The following is a 23,563-nucleotide window of genomic DNA, read 5'->3' as shown; positions in this document are numbered from 1 at the left end:
CCGCCTCATTGGCAAGACGATCTGCAATTTCGTTACCTCTTATCCCACAGTGACTAGGAATCCAGGCGAAACAAACATTCAGGCCAAGTGAAATACATTCATAAAATAACTTTCTAATGTCATATATTACAGGGTACTGGTTTCTGGATTTAAAAGGAAATTGATTTAAAGCTTGAAGTGCGCTCATGGAATCCGTAAAAATGACAACATTTTTAAGTCTATATAATTTTGCATATTCTATTGCTCTAAAAAGGCCAAAGCATTCCCCCGTAAAGACGGAGGATTCTGGAGGTAATTTGACTTTTTGGACAATTTTATACTGCGAGTGGAAAACCCCGACTCCAGTAATTTCTGTGCAAGAATGTTTAGATGTCTGTATATATGTGATGAAAACCATTATAATCTGTGTCTAAAATTTCATTAAATTTGGATACAATGTTTAGATCTTGCTTATCAATTGGGAGAAAACAAATATTTATAGGGACTAAGAGAGATTCAATACTGCAATGAAACAATGGTAAGTGTTTTGAACGGAATATGGGAGAGGACAGAGACATTAATTTATTGTAGCTGTGCAAAAGACAAGGAATAGTTTTATGTTTCCAATAGTCTGAAATGGGAACTTTTTCTGATAAGCAGTGAAGTTTTGGGAAAAGTTGATGATTTGAGAAATTGAATGTACGAAAGAGGAATTTATCACACAGAAACTGCCGTCTAAATTTGAGAGGAGGATCACAACATTCAACTTGAAGCGCATTTACTGGACTACTTTTCATGGCTCCTGTTACAATTCTGAGAGCTTTTGACTGTATCAGATCTAATTTTTTAAAAGCAGATTTATTGCCTGGCTCGAGAAGAAACATGCCGTAGTCCAGAACACTTCTGATGAGAGCATTGTATATAAGCTTCATTGAAAAAGGGTGAGCTCCCCACCAAACTCCAGATAAACATCTGAGAATATTTATTCTTTTTTCACACTTTTCTGCAATATACTCGCAGTGTTGATTTCCAGTCAGTTTTGAGTCTAGAATTACTCCCAGAAATTTGTGATGAGGTTTTACAGGAATCAAATCATTATCATAAGAAATTTGGACAGGAGGTGGATTTCTCAATCTTGAAAAAATTACTGTGGCACTTTTATTAGCAGATAAGTTTAATCCATTATTATCAAGCCAGGATTTTAAATTAGATAGTGAAGAAGTAAGTGCTGACGCAGCAACTTCTATTTTCTTATCAATATTATAAAACAGCAAGTCATCAGCATATTGTAAAACTTTTGTATTATTATTGGAAATTGATGATGCCAAATCGTGAGTGTAAGCGTTATATAACAAAGGGCTAAGAACAGAGCCTTGTGGAAGTCCTTTCCAACAAGTGCGACTAAACGTGGAGCCATCCTGTGAAAGTTCTAGACACCTTTCATATAAGATGTTAATGATAAAGTTACTAAGCATTGTGGGAACTTTTAAGGCGTAGAGTTTTTTAAGCAATATTGGGATTATCACGTTATCATAAGCGGAATTTATATCTAAAAAAGTTGCAACAACTGACTGGTTATCAGAGAATGCAAGCCTAATATCGGTGATAAATAAACTAATATTGTCCATAGTACTTTTTCCCTTTCTGAATCCAAACTGGTTAACAGCCAGTAAATCATTACTCTCAAAAAACCATTCAAGCCGATTCTTTACCAGATGTTCAGCTAATTTCAATAATACTGAGGACAGAACTATTGGACGGTATGAAGATGGGTCAGATGGGGACTTATTTGGTTTAAGAACTGGCAACACTTTTTGGGACTTCCATGACAGAGGGACACAATTACCTGTCAACGCAATAGAATTGATAATTTGTAAATAATAAGAGAGAACATGATCATTTAAATTATGAAAGAAGGAGTACGGAATACCATCTACACCTGGAGACGAATCAGTTACATTTTGGATGATTCCCTTGAGTTCAAACAGTGTAAATGGCTGTTCAATAACAGACACAGCGACTGGCGATGGAGTTATAATTAGTTTTTCAGGGACCCATGGAGGAGCCAGTTTATCAACAAATGGACAAGCAATTTCTAACGGGATAAATGGATGGGAAGAATCTGTCATTGCAGATTTAAATCGACGAATGTTTTGCCATACTATCGAAGATGGCGTTTCAGGGGAAATTGATAAGCAAAACTTTCTCCAGCTCTCAAACTTTTTCTTTTTAAAAAGTTCTCGAGTTTCTTCAATAACTTTACCCAATTCTGAATAATTTTCATTTGTCATATTTGCTTTATAGTTGCGCTCAGCAGCCTTTCTTTTTTTGATGGCCTCTGTACAGTCACTGTCCCACCATGGTTGTGGGGGAAGCTTACGATTAGGTACTTTTAACGGAAAAGCTCTGTTCGCAGATTCAACTAATATATTGGTAAATAAAGGACAAGGCACAAGTGGATTCATTTCCTGAAGAGACAATTGGGAGAGACGATAGATAGTTCTCAACACCTTCTTTAAAAGTATTCCAAGCATTACTAGTTTTGTCTGGTAATCTGTGTTTAAGTAATGGAACATACTTAGATGTTATAGGACTATTAAATGGAAAAGTAATTAATATGGGGAAGTGGTCACTGCCATATGATGAAGGTAGAGTTTGCCAAGATAACAGAGAGGCTAGGCTAGGGGAACATATTGACAAATCAACAGCACTTTGACTTTGGCCTGGACTGGTAAAACGGGTAGGAGATCCTGTATTTAATGTACATAAGTTATGAGTGTCAATTATATCTAATAACATTTCCCCATAGTTATTTGAAATAGAACTGCCCCATGCACGATGATGACAGTTAAAATCTCCTAAGATGATCAGAGGTTTAGGGAGAGTTGAGATTAATTGATCAATTTCACTTAAGATAGAAGAAGAGGGGTGAGGTATGTACATAGACACTAAACAAAAATTATAAATATTTATTGCTATAATAGAAAATTCGTTACTATGATTAGGGATTGGAATTGGACTAAAAGAGACAGATTTGTTGATAAATATGGCTACTCCACCATATCCATCAATTCTGTCTTCCCTGATAGAATTATAACCATTAACTTTAAATTTTTGATTGGGTTTAAGCCAAGTTTCTGCCAGAGCAAAAACAAAAGGCTCAATCTTATTAATCATATGAAAAAAGTCACTCTTTTTGCTGATGATACTCCGGCAGTTCCATTGCATTGCCTTCGCAGCCATTTTGCAGGAATCTAATTAGACTTTCAATTAAAGGGGCAACGTTGGACGGTGATTTGAGATTACACTGAGAAAAAACATTAATCAAAGTCATTATAAGGCTAGATAAATTTGTTGTTGAGTCTTCTTTAGGTTGGTTATTGATAGCACATCCATCCCTTGGGGAAGGGAAAGAGTAGTCACGGATTAAATTATTATGGGCTACCTTATCATAGCCTTTTGAATGTGAAGGAGAGGGACGGGGTGGAAGGAAGACAGTCTTTTTGTAAGAACTTGAGGTTGACTTTGAGGAACCAGAATTAGTAATAGTAAGGCATATTTTTAATAGGTGTACTTTGTTTTACAGGACTAGAGGACAGAGCGTCTGCGTAGGACTTGGAGACTGGAGGGTGGAGCTTGGATGCCTCTGCATACGAGATGGAATTTTCAGCCATATAAGCCTTGATTTTCTTTTGGCGGACAAATTCTGGGCATGACTTACTAGTTGCATAGTGGAAACCAGAACAAAGACAGCAGGAGGCTTGGTCTTCATGGATGGAGCAAGAATCACCAATGTGGGCTTGCCCACATTTAAAACAGCGGGGCTGGGACCTACATTGGGCCTTAGTATGACCAAATCGGCAACAATTAAAACATTGAATTGTAGGAAAAATGTACAATTCCACTGACAAAGCATTATAGCATACAAAAACTCGTTTAGGTAAAGATTGTCCGTCAAATGTTACTACGACTGATTGGGAGGGTTTCCAAGAAACTGTACCATTAATATAAGACTTAAAATTCAATCTACGAACTTTTATTATTTTGCCACCACCTAATGGAACTGTCATGTTTTCTACGACTTCCTCAGGGGACCATTCTGCTGGAACTCCTCGAACTAGTCCCATCCTAGTAACGTTAAATGTGGGGATAAAAGCCTTATAATCATTGGAGTCCAGTTTAGGATGACTCATAAATGAATTAGCTTGAGAGAAATCTGAAAATGAGACTGAACATTTGTTTCGTCCAATTCTCTTTACACTTCCATCAATAATGTTGTGAAAGTTATGTCTCTTTAGAAAGTTCCCAAAAGTCACCGGATGCAAATAAACGTTGTCACTGGGAGACGATTGATTGCGTTGGACATGGACAATGTATGGAGCCGTATCAGAGTCATTGTAGAATTTCCGTCCAATAGTGGCGGGAGCAGAGCCCGAATTTGGCAAATCCTGGTCAATTGGAGTGGGAGTAGGAGGATCTACTGAAGGAGTTTTATCATCAGCGTTACTCGTACGACCATCAACCTTTTTCTTTTCCTGTCCATGAAGTTTTCTTTTCTTGTGGCTACGTTTGAGAGCGGGGGGAGCAGTAAATGAATTTTCGGAATCTGTATCATTAGTTACCGTTACATAAAACCCTACTGAAGGAGAAGAGTGTCCAGGAGAGCTGATAGGCTCATCAAAAACAGGGGGAACTGATCCCCCTGGGTCAGGAGGATCGTTCATGGTGAGAGACGAAAATGAAAAAAAACTTACCAAATATCAGCTCAAATAACACTATCTACACAAAATATACGTACACAATAATAAATATTTACACTAACACTACTTTCCTGATCACAATTACGCGAAAATTTATAAATAAAATCGGAAAGTTAAAAAAGACACCCGCCAAGTTTAACGTTTCCCGCGCTTTTTTCGTAATGACATTTGTGTAACAGCTGATGGCGCTGGGACACTATCGATATTTTTGTCGATGAGAATCATTGCTCTATGGTTCATAGTCTATGGTTTTTGTTTTAAATAATATGAATTAATTTATTATCATAAGGAAGATTCAATGTTTCAGATCTCTATTTACAGGAAAATACGCAGAAGTTTGGCATTTCTTCCTTAGCACCAATACGAATTGTGAAGTTTATGAGTTACATGAAAAAAAAAAAAACTAACAAGCCATTTATTTATGCAAGTAGGGCTTTTAAAAAGCAATTTAAAACGTCCCAGTATTAACCCTACCACCATTACCCTACTACCCATGAAATAGGTACCTAATATTTATACAACGTGTAACCTTTTGATATCCCATTACTTTAAGGGTTTATTCTGTACATAAAAATAATTTATAATGTCCAAGAATCATGTGTCCCAAAATGCATATTTTCGAAGATATCATCATTTTTAGTTCTTAAACTGTCACCGCTATGACTGGTTTTTATAATTGCGACGTTTAAATAATTACACTAGTACAGACCACAGTACAGTAAGTGTAACCGTTCCAATGCAATATGCGCTTTTATTTTGTAGGAGATAAAGACGATTTTTAAGTCAACATGTCGTGAGGTTTATTCTTCGTTTGTATTATTCATAATTTAAAAGAAATGTAACGGTGTTTTACATAATAGTCGTATTTTTGGCGAATGAATTTGCATGAAAAATGAAAAAGAAATAATGAATTGAAACATATTAAATATGCCATTCGATCCTATTATGTGGTCGTATTAATACCCTAGAGTTATGGGATGTCAAAAAGAAATATTTAATTATTTATATGTTTAACTTCTGATTTGGTTTGTGAATTAGCTATTTCGAAGAATTTACTAGGAGATTTAAATCAGGAGATAGCAATACTACAGTCCACACTAAAAAGAGAGGTCGGCCCACAGAGAGCGAGATAGAGATAAGTAGGTATTTGACTCAAGTTTTTGTTCCAAGTCTGGCCTCCATTTTTATCTTTAGCTTCATGGGAGCGGAGTGGCGATGAGCAAATAAGGGAATCTGATTGGTTATTCAAAAACTTTTCTGCTCCGCTCTGCCTTAGTGTAAACCGGACCTTAGAGGATGAACAGGAGGTGGTATTTGGAGTATTAATTCTCTTTCAATATTCAATATTGAATTTCGACGTTGAGAAGGGTAGCTCAACGTCGAAATTGAACTTTAAAAGATGGTATGGAACTCTGTTTCAATTTTCTTTTGTTCGGTTTATACGTAAAATTATTTACAGGAGAAGTGAGATTCTTACATTTTTCTAACAATACAATCACCAAGTCGATGTCGATATCGATATTTCATATTGTGCTGTACCACACTAAAATTTCCGCTGGGTGGCCAGCGTATTGAAATAAAAATGTACACTTTTGGGTTACCAAACACTGACCGTATGTAATAATGAAATAGGCAGATTCGACGAACATTGTTTTATTGTATTATTACAAACGTTTGGACATAGGATTTATTTACATTAATTAATTAGTATATTGACCAAATAAAAAAAAAAACAATTATTTTCCAAATACTTACTTCCTGCCAATAGGTAGGCAGTATCAAATTTTTAACATAGAATTTCGATTATATTCGTAAGTACACAATTCTTAAAAATATTACAAAATTAGGAATTTGTGCTTTCCAGTGGCAACACTTCTTGAAATTTAGTTTTTTTGCAAATTTAGTGTATTAATTAATGTAAAATAAATAAAATAATATTTACTGATGGAAGGTAATATTGTCCTTTTCAAGATTTGAAGTTTCAGATCTCTTTTTACAATAAAATACACTGCAATTCACCATTTTTGTCTCAGCACGTTACTCATCAATAGTGACATTTGGAATATGTCATTGGTGGCGCTGCAACTAGTTTTTATAAACTGAGTGAACCACTGGTCTACTCACATTGCTAGAGGGGATTGCCTGTCAGTTCCACTCCTGGGTTAATAACTCTATGGTATGAGTGCACCACATACAGGGACCATGGTTTTAACTCTTAAGAGTACATCGCAGGATATGTATTAAAAACAATGCTACTTTATACTTCTTCTACTGCTACTTTATTCTAATTAATTATTTGTTACTTGTGCTGTTAATTACAATTCTCAATCCGTAAATAATTTCTTCTTTCTACCGTGTTCGAACTACTGTCCTCGTAAAATCATCGTAACCGATTGTTGTAATCGGATTACATGAACATCACTCGACCATGTATGTCCATTTGGACATATCGGAATGGCACGCTTTGACGATCAACTTGCTGTATCTACTCTAATCCATATCTGTGATAGGGAGGTTTATTTTAATTTAAAATTCGTTTCGTCGTCTGTGATCTGTGCGAGGCACTGTCGTTCATGTGTGTCGTTCTTTATGTATAAATAATTGTCATTGTTAAAACAAACATGAATAAAATATGTAGAATATGCTTAGAAGAAGGTGTACTATCATCAATTTTTACTAAGAATTTTAATTTGTCTCTAAGTGACATGATTGAATATTGTTGCAACCTAAAGGTAATTTAAAATCATCAAATCTAAGTTAGTATAAAGACTAATGGCTTATAATTTCTGAAATTGCTTTGTAGGTATTCAATCAACGTGGTGGGCAAACAAAATATAATAACATGGTGTTGGAGGACTAATATCTGTACCAATATTGTACTTGCTTGTATGCTTGCGGAAGTCAACTTCTGCAAGTTTTATTACTAGTCTAAACCTCTCATTAGTTATATAGTGGAAAGGGCTTTTGATAGGTAATGTTTAATTTTTCTAATTCAGATTGGAAAAAATGATGGTTTGCCTGAACAGATGTGCAGCAACTGTATTTACAAATTGGGTATTGCATATCATTTTAAGCAAACTTGTGAGAGTGCTGACATGCGACTGAGGCAATATTTAGGACTACAGACTCCTGAAAAGTAAGTAATCTATTAGTCTAATAATAATTATTAACATTGATATCATCATTATGTTTTATAGACTTACTAATGCATTACTGTGTTGTATGTTTTAAGTGTAGCACTCCTATGTCAGTAAATAATTTATTTATTTTATTTCTAATGATTTTCAGGCGTACTGATGTGGCTGTGATGACAGATCCAATTGTATGTATTTTATCAGATTTATTAGATCTATCCATGCAATTTTTTGCTTATCAATACATAAGTTATTTCCATGAATGATAAACATGCAATGGTATTTTCAATTTTAACACTTGCTTGCTTTACTGCTCTCAGGCATGTAACATAGGCAATGCCAAAACAAACCTTACAATCAAGTAGAGTAACAAGTATTTTAATTATGATTGTTTTGAATTATGAATAACGTATTGTGCATTTTATCAGGTCACAACTCACGCTACAATCATAAAAAAATGGTAAGAATCTTCAAAAGTTTTGTTTCCTTAACTTGCTGGACAAAATATCCTCCCAACTCCTTGGTGAGAGGGCCAATATTATTATTTATTTTTTCAATAAAAGATTATTAGCAATTTGTATTGCCCAAATTACTAATACCCAAGTAACATTTTACTCCATTTAAGAGTTCACATTTAGTTCCAATGTGTACTTAAAGCATTAGTACAGTTCACTCGTGATGTATAAGCTGTATTATTGCAATTAATTACACCTATACACCTGTCTAAGGGACTTATAGGAGTGTAGACTAGTGTAGAGTTATACTTTTATACGATTGTTGGTGTTATAATACTCTAACAACTATCCTTTAGTCAGCCATCTGACTAAGAGCATTATAGGAGGGTAGAGATACGGCAACCGCTGTTTAACGGCCTACTTGTACGATGTTATAGAGCTAGCATTTTAATAGAACACACGTGGTCATTTATAAAGCCAAAGGCTGTTATGTTTACTTGTTTTAGACTGTTATACAGCTAGTAGCTGTAGTAGGACTTGTTTGTGATAATTAAAATAACCTTTTTTTACTATCTGTACAAAAGTGTTTCAATGGTTCGCATGTACACTGTAGGCTGTTAAAAGGACTATATGTGTTGTCCATTAACATCAATAGCAGTTTATTTGTCCACAAGTACTACTCTTATTTGCTTTAAGCTGAACACGAATGTGAATGTGATATTCTATTACACATTTCCCCAAGCCTGTTTTTAGTTGTTCATGGTGGTTCTGTACATGATGCAGAGGAAAATATTATGCCTGAACCTGAAATTTCCCTTCAAAATATACCAGATATCAGAGTGTGATGATTGCAGTTCTTGTGATAGTGAATACCATTTTGATTTGGACAATTATTTAACCTTTCGCAAAAAAAAATAAGAACATGGGCTATTGAAAATCGTATTCCTCATTCCGCTTTGAATAAATTATCAAGCATAATAAACGAATTTAAACCGGGAACACTACCGTCTGATGCTTTAGGTATTCATACTTGACTATTAGTACCTGGGCTAGGCGATTTAACGGACATTAATAATTTTTATTGCGGATCTCTAAAATTTCAGTATTTGAAAGAATTAAAGATACACAATTGACCTGAACTAGGAACATCTTAAAGCTGTACATAAGTTCACATTAGAATAAATTTATAGACATTAGCGCTGTAGTAGTACAAATGTGGAACTTCATATAGATAACAGCATTCTAACAGAACACCATGTGAACCTAATATACGCTCACCGCATTAAATTGGAGTTATAACAGTTCACATAGCCGTATTTCATTTCCACCATTTTGTTCTACATAACCTAAAATATTTACCAAATAAATCTCCAAAATTAATGCAGATTTATCACAAAATTCGCAGATAGAGCGATTGAGTTTTGGTTTCATGTTATAATTAATTACCGTAATATAATTATAATGCCAATCCAATATCAAAAACTGAAAATTGTAGATTTCCTCTCAGCCAGTTTTAAATATTTTAAAATGAATATCGCGTTTTTACAGAGGCGCGTAAATATTTTAGCTGTAAATATGTATACATTTCACGATAAAGTTGCATTCCCAATGGCATTAACATTATTAAGTATTTAAAACCCGTGTTATTATTTGCATAAATGATTATCCGCCCGAGTTGTTTCCCTCTTGGCACTCACGTACAAATACCAAACTAATATTAAAATGTGGAAATAATTTAAGACACACGTGAACTTTAGGTAGCATTGGAGTAGGTACTTTTGTCGGACTTTATAACTTTGAAAGCTGTGCATTTAGCCACTTGTTACTCTTTATTGTCCTCACGTACGTTGTATGGTTCACACTGCGTCCCATATAGTGCCGTAAGTCAGCCTTAAGTACGATGTTACTACTTAAACTGCTATTATAATGCTATTATACTGCTAATGTACAGCCATAGTGAACTTAAAGCTGTCTAATTTGTGCCCAAACTGGTTCTATAAAAGCATTATAGCAAGCTATACAGCTCGTATACAGCTGACATACACAGCTTGTGGAGTACATGTGAACGACTATTGAACTCTTAAATGGAGTAAAATGTTACTTGGGTAGTCCCGTTAGCCCCTCGTGGTAAGCTAAATAAGCTTGTGTTACGAGTGGGCTCACCACAATAGTCGAGCGGCGGTGGGATTCGAACCCGCGTTCCTCGGATTTCGAGTCGGCCACTCCGACCCCTTCACTGTTCCCTATCGTGGCTATATTATTATGCCAGTTTAATAAATTAATTAATTTTCTTATTTTTGAATTTGTGCACTCTAGTAAATGCCAGCAGGGACAACGTAAAAGTAGTACAAACTACAAACGAAAGTTGGAAACTGAGAAATTGAAACGAGGCCCAAAACCAAAACCCAAGCAAGTTCATAGCTGTTACCAATGTGACAAACAATTTAGATGCCAGGCACAGTTGGACATGCATGTAAGGTATTATGTATTTCTTTATATTTCAGTCTTTAAATTATAAATAAAACCACTATAACAATGTTTAGAATTTAGTGATAGTCATTTAAACAAATATTACTGTTTTACTTTCAATATATGTATATAACAATTTATTATGCATTTTTCAGAACTCACACTGGAGATAAACCCTTTGTTTGTATGTATTGCCCGCGACGTTTTACTCAAAAACACAATTTGACAATTCATCTTCGTGTTCACACTGGTGAGAAACCATTTCAATGCGAAGTCTGCAGGTAATATACATTTTTATTTTTTACCAATCAATCTATGAAATGAAATGAAAAAAAAAAATATATTAAATAGATATTTTGGGTTATAAAGTTTAATAACAGAAACTAATATTTGTTTTCAGTAAAAGATTTTCTGCTCAAGGAAATCTTCAAGCACATTTGAAAATTCATACTGGACAAAGAGATCATGTAAGCTTATAGTTTACCAAGAAAATACATTGGCCTTTTTACCATAAAAATACTTTATAATAATAATTATCTTTCAGACATGCACATTATGTAGCAAATCTTTTATTACATCCAGTGAGCTTACACGGCATATGAATAAACATAGAGGTGTTAAAAATTTCAAATGTGATTTATGTGGAGCTGCTTACATACACTCAAGAGACTTTGTAAGTACTATTGATTTATTTTAATGTAGTAGTAGTAAGTATAAAAGATCTGCTAAAACAAATAAAATTGGATTATTATTATTAACTCATGTCGATGGAGCGCCTTTTGAGGCTTTTAGGTGTGAATAAATTGTAATGATAAATTATTTGTTTTGATTTGTTTCAGAAATTACATAAAATGAAAAAACATCAAGTTTGTATAAAAAATTTAAATGCGCAAAATGAAAATTATAACAATAATGCCAATATAGATATTATTGGCATAGATGTAGGTAAAGATGTGTCACAGATGTCCATGGGTGAGCACAAAGAGATCAACCATCACATACAACATTTGATTAATGATAAACCTCAACACAATGCCAGTTCTTCATCTGTACACAATCCAAATGTACTATCACTAAATTCTGGATATGAAAATAAAGATGTTAAAGATACTTTTCCACATCATCCATATGTCTTACCTAAAGAAATTGTTGGAGGCCACAACTGTGCTATTTGTGGTGAAAGTTTTAATTATTTAAATGAATTAGCCCAACATTACCTACACAATCATAATAAGGGTTATGATTCTTTAAATAATACAAAAACTTACAGTGCCCTACAGTAAATACTATTCCAATAAATTATTAAACATTTAATAAGATATTTCTATCTATGCATAAATTAATATGATGTGCAAATGCATACCTAGTAATAATTATAGTAAACTTTGTGAACTGTAGTGTCTGTAGTTGTAGTTTAAAAATTAAAACAAGCTTAAACTTAAAACCTGTTTTATTTGCACTACCAAGTTAATATAATATAATTACAATTTACCATTATCTTCATTAACGAATTGGAATCCAAGGCTCCAAAATATCACCTATTTTCTTTCTTTCTGGAAAAAACAAAGAAAATAAATTAGTGCAATTATTAAAAAAATTGGTATAGTAACTAATAACATGTTTAGTGAAAAGAATTTCAGTGTCACTGCTAACCTTGCATGCAATTTTTTGCCACTGACTACAAGCAACAAGACCATTTATTTTAATAAGTTTAATAATTAAACATTATTGTCATTTTTACCAAAAAATAAAGTGTTATAATGGATTGAGTTTGACTTGATTGTTCTTATTATCAAATATTGATATTGATATATATACCTGGTACAGCAAAATCTTCTGGATGTAACTCTACATAGTGTCTCAACACTGCATCTTTTTCAGCCAGATATGCATCACGTTTCTTTTGAACATATGATAACACAGCCACCCAACCAGCTACACCAATAATATGTTTTTGAATTCCTGAAAGAAAAATAGGTGCATAATTTAACTCGTACCTACTAGGTAGGTACATTTGTTTACATGCTTTAATATTGTTATTATGTAATTATTACCGCTGAAAATGGGACGTCTCGTGCCGAAGTTAACTGCCGCTGCTGAGCCAATGCCGAATGCAACACCTATAATTTCTGGCCAAAATTTATTAAGGAATGGTTTTTGTCTTCCTTGATCTCCTAAATTTAGGAGTTCAATAGCGGACATTTGAGACGACATTTTTATAGCGAAGAATTCATGCACGTCTCGGAAATCTAAAAAAAATGATTGACTGCAGACTGACGTTAGTTTGACAGCAGTTTGACAAACCAAAGATATTATAAGGCATCTTCATAGAACACCAGGGCTATTGTCTATCTACATTATAGTGTGTTTTATTTACTCCTAGTCACCCTGCGACTGAAAATATCACAAATTCACAATAGACAACAAATCTAAACATAATCTGTGCTGCCATGGGCGGACATGACAATGTCAAATTTCTGTCAATTTTGTTTATTGATTGTGAAATGGATTCATATTTTTATTTAAATAATTAGCATTATTCGCTATAAGATCACCTATTTTTGATTGTTATACTATCTAAAATATTTACTTTTCAATCCAAAAATGAATTGAACGTGTAAGATATGGTGGTTTAGTGAAATTAACTAATTTTCTCTTATTACTTTGAATTACAAATTTTATCTCCGTTGCTGAAATTATGGTAGAAAACGGTGCCTCCAGTGGGGGCAGTGATAGCCCAAGCGCAACTTGTGCAAGATCTGGGCTTTTGGAGACTTTGGTGCGTGGTGTTTGGTACCGCGTACATTGTACACTGGAAGATGATTATTTTAGTGTTTGTTTGGATGATGGATACGACGCTACCACAACTCTAAACGGGACGATTAATAACAACAACGTTGAGACTCCAAATAGTGATTTCACAGAAGTTCCAGAAGCTATTGCAAACCAGAAACGTTTAGTACAAGTAGTGAAATCAGACAATAATGGTTTAGGTATATCAATAAAAGGTGGAATAGAAAACAATATGCCTATATTAATATCAAAAATATTTAAAGGAATGGCTGCAGATCTTACAGAACAGTTGTATGTTGGTGATGCAATATTGTCAGTCAACGGGGAAGACTTGAAAGATGCTACACATGAAGAAGCAGTCAAAGCTTTGAAGAGAGCTGGAAAAATGGTCCAACTTGAAGGTTTGTTGCATCTGCTAATTGTTTCTAAGCTTTTTATAAGTGTGAAGTTTTGTGTGATCTTAATTTTAACATATTTTTAAACCATTTGAACATTTAAGCAGTCACCAGTTGACTTTTGACTCTTAATTAAGCATCATAATATCTTGTCTCTCAATTGACTCTTGGCTTCTAATAATTAACATTGTAGATGGCATTTTGCTACACTGCTGTTTTGTAAGTTCTTGTTTGTCCTGCCTATATTGCCATATTATATGTTTAAAAATTATTTTCCAGTGAAATATTTGAGAGAAGTGACTCCATACTTTCGGAAGGCGTCGATCATCAGTGAGGTGGGGTGGGAGCTGCAGCGCGGCTACATGGCGGAGGCGCCGCCGTCGCCGCCGTCACCGCGCCGCCGCCGCGCCGACACGAGATACGTGCCATTATTGATGGCCTGCGTAGCCAAAAACCTTCGCCACCATGACCCAGGTAGGCACTCCATTACCATAGTCTCCATAGTTATGCATTAAAGAAGGGAAAATTAATTTTTAATTCTGTGTTAATGTTTAACCCGGCGCCAATGACGTGAAAATAATTGCAAAGACGATGACCCCGGGTCATATTGACCCACATTTCATAGATCATTTTTCAGGAAATTGTACAAGTAATCTTAATTTTAATTACTGTCTATGTATATAGGGTTCTTTACTGAGCTAATTAAACAAAAATAAAACGAATACATGAAATGAATATTTTTTTATGAATTTTTAAACAAAACATGAAAAAATCATGTATAGCCTGACCAGGAACATAAAAACCCTCGCCATGTTGCGGAAAACTAATGGTACTAATTTCTTTTAATGGCAACAGTAACTGAAAACTTCATTGACATGTCACCTTGCATGTCAGTCTATTGCTGTCAAAGTGTAAACAAACTTTATTTTAAATGTGCGCAATTGGTTTTATGAATTAAATTGCTAAAATATTTTTATAGTCGTGAAAGAAAAGTGGTTCACAATGTGTTAAAAGTATTTGTCGAAGAGAAATACTAAGGGTTCGGACAATATTTTCATTGAATAATGTTTCCGACAAAGGTTGTCAAATTGTCTGACATGTTTATCGTATAGTACAGTCCACTACGAAAATTAGCTGTGGTTTGTTTCAACTACCTATTTTAAATTTTTTTGTCACTTTCTAAGTGTTGAATTTTATGGGATTGGGAAAGAAGTACCGAGTTTGAAGCGTTCATGAGCAGACATTGCAGTTGAGTATTCAAGTTCTGAATTTGATTATTGATGAATAATAAAATAAATTCTACTAGCTCGATTGATGGTTTCATTTAATTTATTTAAATCAGGTTACCTATAATAATATTTTTTCGTTAATTTATGAAAATAACAAATTAGCGCGTAATCCTGAATCCTGATACATAAAGTTAGCCTATTAATTTAACACAGGTACGACTGTACTCAGTGTTGCACTATCAAATGCAATTGACGCGCCTCTATGCCAGGGTTTTTATGTTCCTGGTCAGGCTATATAGAAACACATTTGAGTCTATATTTTTTGTTTTTGGTAAAGATTTTTAATATTAATAGGAATCAACAATGTTATATAGTGAAAAAGAGATAAAATCAACTTTTTATATGCAGATACAATGAGATCAGTCTTCTACTTCATCATTCAGAGCCATGGAACTGCTGCAACTGGTGCAGTATGTAATCAAATGGTCTGGGCATGTAAATGTGGCATGACGCACTTGCCGGCGTCGTACTAATGCAAGTTCGAGATTATCCGAAGACTGAGTCCCATTACTTGCGTCTTTTTCACATTCGTTGCCATTTTTAAGTTCTGGCTATTACAGCCTGAAATTCTTCAATCTCGGAATCCGACTCTTCCAGCAACGCTACATTCTTGCTGGATCATTTAACAAAGACATTTTGACTAAAACTTAAAAAAGAACAACATGAGCTAGCACTAAACACAAAATAAGCGAATAAAGTAGTAAGTCACAAAATCACCGCGCCACCGATGACGCCGGGTCATAATGACCCGTTTTAATTTGAAGCCTGTGTATCTCGCTACGCAAGCGGAGTCACAATACGTTAACTAACGGAATGAATTTAGGGAGGTTCTATCTCCAGCTATACGAACGCCCCAACCACAAAATGGACGCAAAAAAAAATTATGAACGTTTGAAAATGAAATAAACTATTTCTTTGTTACCTATTTTGTGAAAAATGTATGAAAATGTTCCAATCTCTTGTCGCAGAGGAGCGCACGATCGAGGTGTACTCTCCGGACGGGGTGCACGCGCTGGCGCTGCGGGCGGGGTCGGCGGGCACGGCGGCGGGCTGGCACCGCGCGCTGCACGCCGCCGCGCGCCGCGCCGCCCGCGCCGCGCTGGCCCGCGCGCGCCCGCGCCTGCGCCCGCTCGTCGGCGACGTGCGCTACGCCGGCTGGCTGGCCCGCCGCCCGCCGCAGGATCATGTGAGATAATAGTCAAGATGACAAAATTTCAACTATTTGTCCATCAGACAGATAATTAGAAAATACAAGACTCATATTTTTTATTTTCTTTTTTGTTACGTCACGCTTGAGTAGATTTTTTACTCAAAAGTGACGTCACGCGACATTTCAACTCAATGTAAAACTGTAATTATTCGATTATGAAAAAAAATTAAAAATATTGTCCAACATTTTTTATTATCTGTCTGATGGACTAAATAGAATTTTGATATTGTAATTATCATGTTTGAATTAATTTACGGACCGATACGACGTGCAAGCTTTCAAGAAGAGAGCGTATCTTCATCTTAAAAGGCCGGCAACGCACCTGTAACGCCCCTGGGACTGCGGGTATCTATGGGCGACGGTAATCACTTACCATCAGGTGATCTGCATGCTCGTTTGCCTCCCACACATAAAAAAAAACCATGATTTGCTTACTGCGAAATAAAAATTAAATAAGATTGGCCTTATGAATCGTAACTACACTTCTGCATTAGGAACGACACATGCTATTACATATTGCAATTGTTAGTTGACTTTGACTTAGTCAAGAATCTTTTTTTTTCAGATAAGTGCATCTGGCGGGTCAGACAGTTCCGATGAAGCAGAAGGCTGGCAGCCGACCTTTGTGGCTATAACGGACAGAGAGTTGAGGTACGTAATTTTACCTGTATTTTTAACAAACAAATGACGCAAGTACCATATTATCAAAGTCTTAAGGCTGATTTACACGTGTTTGTTAAGTAGATAAGCAGGTAACTAAATTTTTATTTAATTTTTCTGTCAAGTTGGTGGGCGGGGCTTGTCACTTGACACGTTTTGACACCGCCTGCCACGAGTCTGCGCCGAGTATAGTGAACGCCAGACCTACATTAGACATTGTAGAAACTATTGTTGAGGCTCACTAGCGACGATAACTTGCATTACAATAATTTATGTTCAAATTGACAAGTATAATTTTTTTTTATCCACAACGAGGAAGCTCTTGGCCTGTATCTCACCTGATGGTAAGTGACGATCAGGCCGAAGGTGGAAGCGAGCTTCACCCGGAATCCTCAACCACGGAGGAATTGCCTATCTTACCTCTAACTGCCGGAACACAACAATGCTGTTAACATTGTTGTTATGGCGACAGACTTAGGTAAGATGGTGGTAGCTAGCCAGGCGGACTTAGAACAAGCCCTACCACCAACCAAACCGAACAGAAAAATCTGCCCCCACTGGGAATCGAACCCGGGACCTCTGCGTCTGAAGCAGGTGGTTTTACCACTAGACCACAGAGGCGGTTAAAAACATCTACTCTACTACTACTACATAATGCAAGTTGCGCTGGTTGACGCAGGCTGTACGAGGCGGCGCCGTGGTCGGGCGAGGCGTGGTGCGCGCCCAGCGAGAGCTTCAGCCTGGCGGCCACGCGGCTGGCGTGGTGGCGGCGCGGCGGCGCGCAGGCGGCCGCGCTGGGCGTGCGCGCGGGCACGCCGGCCGGCCTGTGCGTGCGCGCGCTGCGCGCCGACACGCCGCACGACCTGGCCGCCGTGGCCGGCGCGCTGGTGGACGGCGCGCATCATGCTGTGCGCGCGCAGCCCGAGTTCACCTTCCGTGAGTAGATGTTGCATATTACACTGGTCAACACTGGTTTTGCCACACGAACTTTGATAGCTAATTTTGTTTTATCAATCTACTCTCATTATTAAAACACAGTTGTCATATGTCAATTAGCCTCATCTTTGTTGTGATACGGTAATACTCATAACTAGCACTACGGCAGTAAATTAACAGAAACGCTTACAAGTAAATCGTTATAAAAAAAAATTGTCGTTGAATTTGAACACTTTTTTGGATTTATTAACCCTGTGAACATGTCGAGGAAGTGTAATAATGATCCTAACTCTTTTTGTTATGTTTGCGGAGAACTTACATTCAAAAAACAAAAACGAAATTTTACGAATCTTGTGTTGGAGTGTTATCAGTTATCACCAATGTTTTGGTTTTTCTGTAGTTATCAAGACAAATCCTGGGGGCCCCTCATGTCTGTTGCATAATATCCCCTCATGTCTTGAACAAAGGTGCACGATCTATGCCGTTTGCTGACTTATGATATGGACTGAACAGCGAGATCACGTTTCTGATTGCTATTTTTGTCTCACTGACATAAAAGGTATAAATTACAAGAAAAAAAAAACACAGTTATTTACCCTAACTTATCTTCGGCTTTCAGACCAGTCTCTCATTGTAAAAAATTGCCAGAACTAATACCAGTTGCAACTACGTCTCTGTTGAGAACGACAATTCACAACCGTCCACTTCAGGTCAATCTGTTGTCCGTAAAAATTGATGCAAAGATAAAAGAGGCTAATTTTGTTGGCCCTCAAATTAGGGTGTTAATGAATGATTCAAGATTTGAAGAAAAATTAAGCGATTTAGAAAAATCTGCATAGGGAAGGCTTTTAAAAATGTTGTTGTAAATTTTTTGGATAACCACAAGAGTGACAGCTACAGAGAGTTGGTTAGCGAGCTAGTATTGTCATATCAAGCGTTGGATTGCAACATGTCACTTCAGATCCATTTTTTAGACTCGCACCTGGATATTTTTCTGAAAATTTAGGGGCTGTCAGCGACGAGCACGGTGAGAGGTTCATCAGGTCATTTCTAATATGGAAAAGCGGTACCAGGGCATTATGGAGCCCAATTATGTTCGCAGATTACTGCTGGACAATTAAGAGGGACCAACCAGAAGCTAAATATATCAAGAAAATCTTAGATTATTAAGTCATTTATAAAAAAATAAGCTTTTGATATACGAGATCTGTGTTTTTTCTTAATATTTTAAATTATTCAATATAATAAAATCCTTGTCTAGCAAATTTTTTTTAACTGTTTATTTTTTCTTACAATCACCAATTAAAGTAAAAAATATCACAAAAGTCCGTGTGGCACGATAAAGTTAAAATTTTGTTGACCAGTGTTATTATCGAGGAATGAAGACACGCCGCAATACCTGCCGGGCTAGGATGCGTGCCGTGGTAAAATCTTATCGACGATTTTAGACGACAAATGTATATCGTACAAAGTTGACGTTGTCGAAGCATTTTATCGATTTAGTTTAAAATCGATAAAATGCTTCGACAAAAGTTTATCGTAGCGTGTATCCTAGGCCTACTGGCCGCGTTAGTCGACGGGACGCACCATGCTATGCGCGCGCAGCCCGAGTTAATCTTCCGTGAGTACACGCAGCCATGTTCGGCTCGTTAAGTTAATATACCTAGCGGAATAGAACAACAAAGAAGAACTGAGCGAGTAAAATGACACTAGCAGCAACACTGTTTGATAAAAAGAGATGCGTGATGCCTTCTCTGTCACGTCAAACAGAACCGTTTTTAGCAACTATTTGACAGTACGGAGGCACTTATTGTCACGCTGAAAATTGGAACTCTGAGATATTTTCAGATTTTACGTAAGAGCGCGTGTTTTCTATACAAACTGAGATACTTGCATACAATGATTAAATATGTCGTCCTGCGCTCCGCGGCGGAGCGCGGCGCAGTGTGATAACCGCCATTAAGTTCGGTTGCGCCCCCAGGCTGCCGCTTCCGCGGCGCGTGCGCGCGGCTGTCGCTGGGCGCGGGCGGCGTGTGCGTGTGGGAGGCGGCGGGCTCGCTGGGCCGCGGCGGCGCGCGCGCGCTGTTCCGGCGGCCGCTGCACGCGCTGCGCGCCTCCGCCGACGACGACCGCGCCGCGCTCTGGCTTCACTTCGCCGACCCCGACACGCTGGTGAGTCACTACCTTAAGACGATACCTCGTGAATTTTGTTGTAAACAGACAAATCGGAAATCATTTATTTATTGAAAACCCAAATTCTATTTAAATAAAATAATTTTCACTATGTCTAGAATCGGTTGTTATCTTACCAATATACAGGATGTTGTCGGTCCACCTTGTGGGTGGACGTCCCACGCTGCGTTTTCCGGTACGCAGAACCTTGCTGCCCCATCGGCCGTCAGTTCTGCGTACTATGTGCCCTGCCCATTGCCACTTCAGCTTGCTAATCCATCGGGCTATGTCAGCGACTTTAGTTCGTTTAGGCGCTGGACGCAGGCCGCTACCAACCGGGCAACATGGAAAGCATTGGGGGAGGCCTATGTTCAGCAGTGGACGTTCTATGGCTGAGATGATGATGATGACTTATCGTTTCCCCTGTATAGTAAACACCTCTACTGAGTGACACATTATGCAGTGCCGAGTGGACACTTGTTGCATGATTTCCGTGGCATAGCCCATCAATCCCCAAGTAACAATAGGGATGTTTCCTGGGTCAAAAAGCAAGAGTTTTAATTAGTCCGTCAGTTAACTTATCAAAAAATACTCTACACGTATTTTTCACTTTTTCAAACTAATGAAAATTTAAAGAGATAAAGCGCGCCAAAGTTCATAAGAAGAGGCCCGTGACGTCAATGAGTGCATAAAAGTGCCGCACTTTGTGACGTCTCGCGGAACTTCAACGCACCATAACTATGTAATTATTTGTTAAATTGACAAATAAAAATACCCTATTCATGTTACCTATTGCGTCTTGATTCGCGGGGCTTTGAAGGGATATTGTAGTTGGTCAGTGGGACAGAATAGGTTATTAACCCTAATGCCTCAACTAGGAGCTGGACATGGAGGGCAGCCCGAAGCCGGCGGTGTTCATCCTGCACAACCTGCTGTCTGCGCGCGTGCACGCGCTCCCGCCCGACGCCGCCGCGCAGCCGCTATAACCCGCCTCCGACGCGCCCGACGCTCGTGGCCGTAGACGCGCGTCCGACGCCGGTTACACTGAGCGCGATGTCTTAGACGCATCGGTTACTGGCTACATAGATCATAACCCCCGACGAGTGTTAGACGCCGGCCATTTTGATCGCGACGTTCGACCCGTGTCGGACGTCGGTCATTTTGATCGCGACAGCCGAGGCGTATCGGACGTGATTCACGTCGATTGTGACAACCGGGATTCGACGTTTTTAGTATGAATGTCGGAAGTATAATCCCTCAAACGCTACGTTCGCACATGACGTCGCTATATGTTTTTTTCATCACAATTTTTTTGTTAGATTGGTAACGTATCAACGCCGTTTATTTGTCAGTGGTTTAATTTAATATACTACGATCAAATATTTTTGTGTATTTAGTTATTTTATTATTCCTACAAAAATCCGCTGATTCAAAGATTTCGGTGTAGCTGAATGGTTAAATAAAATGTAAACGTATTATTAAGCTATTTTGTCGAAATACCTCTGAAGTTATCTAAGATCTGTTTATTGAGATTAGTGTCTGAGATAAGCAAGAAATGAACATGATTAGGATAAATGTGCAAAAAATAAGCGAACCGGCGCGGCGCGGTCTTAAAACATGATAGATAAGTTTGCTTTGGCTTTGTTAAAGTCCAAGGCTTTACTGGTGAAGTAAATAGGTTCTGTAGGTTATGCGGAGCTAGCTAAATGTCCTGCTTCAATGACGACATTAGATGTGTACTCTTGTAAAGGTAAAGTTGTAAAGGCTATTTTAAATTCTGATTACGAAAGTCTTATAATTAAGTAACGAAATGTATTGAGGTCAATGTAGTTCGTGAACTTCGTGTGTCGTCGTGTTTATCATTGAACGACGTCAATCTGTGATGATTCACATCTCTATCATGAGGATAATCTTTCCATATCGAATTTTGTAAATGCTAAATCATGAATGTATATTTTTTAACATTTGACAAGTACATTTAAGACGAGGATTACATTCCAGTCCAGGGCTAGTAATCGAGCGAGCTAATTTAACAGTTGTCATGCGGACTACTCTTTCTCCGTTATGAAATACCAAATATACTAGTGGTGGTTTAGAAGCTGTAATATTTAAAACGGTGACTATGCTCAACTACCTTGTCGTATGACTAGTTGTATTTTTTCAAGAATTTGATGTTTCTCCGATAATGAAAGGTGTTAGTTACGATGAGCATACTACATCCTAAATATTACACGTTATAAACGCCACCCTGGAGAGAGAATATCTTGTGAAATTAGGTTAATTTTTACTATTAATTCTTCTAAGATGTATATCGACAGTAAGTTTCGTTAGCATTGCGAGTAGTGATAGAGACTTATTTCGGTAAAATAGAGCGCTCTAAAACTCAACGAAATTTCAGTAAAATCGCTAGCATCTTTGAACTGACGCATTCGAAAGAATCATGTAGCAAATTATTGCCTTCGCCTTATGGAGTATTTATATTGTGTATAATGTTACATTTATATTTCATTGGTTTACATTGTGGGTTGTCGTTTAAGACGTAGGTATCTCATTTTCTCAGTGATCTTTGAAGGCACTTTTACTATTTATTGCGGATTATTTAATCCGTATATAAGACTAACAACAATCTTCCAAAGAACGAATCTCTTAATATATTTTTGTTATATTCTTAATAGAACGCGATTTCACTTTTAATGTTAGCATTATGAATTGTAATCACAGTGTATTTGTATAATTTGTGTTATGTATATATTCGTAGTTATGCCTATTGATTATTATTATAATTACAACATTCCCAGAATGTAGTACATTAGAGTTGCTTTAAATATAATAGTAGTGTTTTATCTCGAATAAGTTAGAGTAAGATTTCAATAATAACTGTATATTGTGTTGCTAATAGCGTAATTATACAACTAAGGACGGGCAATATTTAAAGTGATAAATTTTTACATGTTAGAAATATTTATTTTAGTACCAGAAATATACAAGTTTGCTTTAAGAGGTCATGGTCAGGTTATTAATAGGTGATAGATATTTGTAGATGATACCGTTATAATTTAACGAACAGTTGTTGTTCATAAATATCTATTCCTATATTTATAAACAATGTTAAAATGTGGAGAATTGTGGAAAGTTATCATTTTTGCGTCATTGATCGGCGACTACCCAAAAGTAGTCAACCAGATTACGATCACTAAGCTGTACATTGGCTGGCTGGAACAAATGTAGTTCCCAACTTTTACCAAGAAATCAGTTATTTTTTACAGCGTTTTATAATTATGTCAAAAAGCAAATTACTGTATAATTTATAA

General features: G+C 36.8%; 3 protein-coding genes across 4 annotated transcripts; 2 read left to right on the top strand and 1 right to left on the bottom strand.

Moving 5' to 3' along the window:
* Nucleotides 1–6,587: 6,587 nt before the first annotated feature.
* Nucleotides 6,588–12,241, top strand: LOC135072538 (zinc finger protein 271). 2 transcript variants are annotated; one of them, XM_063966485.1, is made up of 9 exons: nt 6,588–7,471; nt 7,736–7,875; nt 8,028–8,061; nt 8,302–8,333; nt 10,645–10,806; nt 10,953–11,078; nt 11,198–11,264; nt 11,342–11,470; nt 11,637–12,241. In XM_063966485.1, exons 1-9 carry the CDS (start codon nt 7,361–7,363, stop codon nt 12,078–12,080), a joined length of 1,245 nt encoding a protein of 414 aa, XP_063822555.1. In that variant the 5' UTR covers nt 6,588–7,360; the 3' UTR covers nt 12,081–12,241. The 2 variants fall into 2 exon arrangements, with proteins under 2 accessions (XP_063822555.1, XP_063822556.1); XM_063966486.1 differs by having other exon boundaries at nt 6,588–7,495.
* On the bottom strand, nt 12,230–13,083 carry LOC135072544 (NADH dehydrogenase [ubiquinone] 1 subunit C2). Its single transcript, XM_063966497.1, has 3 exons — nt 12,852–13,083; nt 12,616–12,759; nt 12,230–12,350 (listed from the first exon to the last, which is right to left on the bottom strand). The coding sequence occupies exons 1-3, from the start codon at nt 13,009–13,011 to the stop codon at nt 12,301–12,303; spliced, it is 354 nt and encodes a 117-aa protein (XP_063822567.1). The 5' UTR covers nt 13,012–13,083; the 3' UTR covers nt 12,230–12,300.
* An 80-nt stretch (nt 13,084–13,163) lies between these two features.
* Nucleotides 13,164–18,095, top strand: LOC135072537 (beta-1-syntrophin-like). The gene is made up of 5 exons (XM_063966484.1): nt 13,164–13,991; nt 14,265–14,459; nt 16,243–16,460; nt 17,050–17,135; nt 17,824–18,095. The coding sequence occupies exons 1-5, from the start codon at nt 13,496–13,498 to the stop codon at nt 18,086–18,088; spliced, it is 1,260 nt and encodes a 419-aa protein (XP_063822554.1). The 5' UTR covers nt 13,164–13,495; the 3' UTR covers nt 18,089–18,095.
* The last annotated feature ends 5,468 nt before the right edge of the window (nt 18,096–23,563 follow it).

This window comes from Ostrinia nubilalis, chromosome 6 (genome assembly GCF_963855985.1).
Source record: "Ostrinia nubilalis chromosome 6, ilOstNubi1.1, whole genome shotgun sequence".
Taxonomy (NCBI): Eukaryota; Metazoa; Arthropoda; class Insecta; order Lepidoptera; family Crambidae; genus Ostrinia; species Ostrinia nubilalis.
Note: the sequence above shows the minus strand (reverse complement) of the source record. Positions and strands in the feature narration are given on the sequence as shown.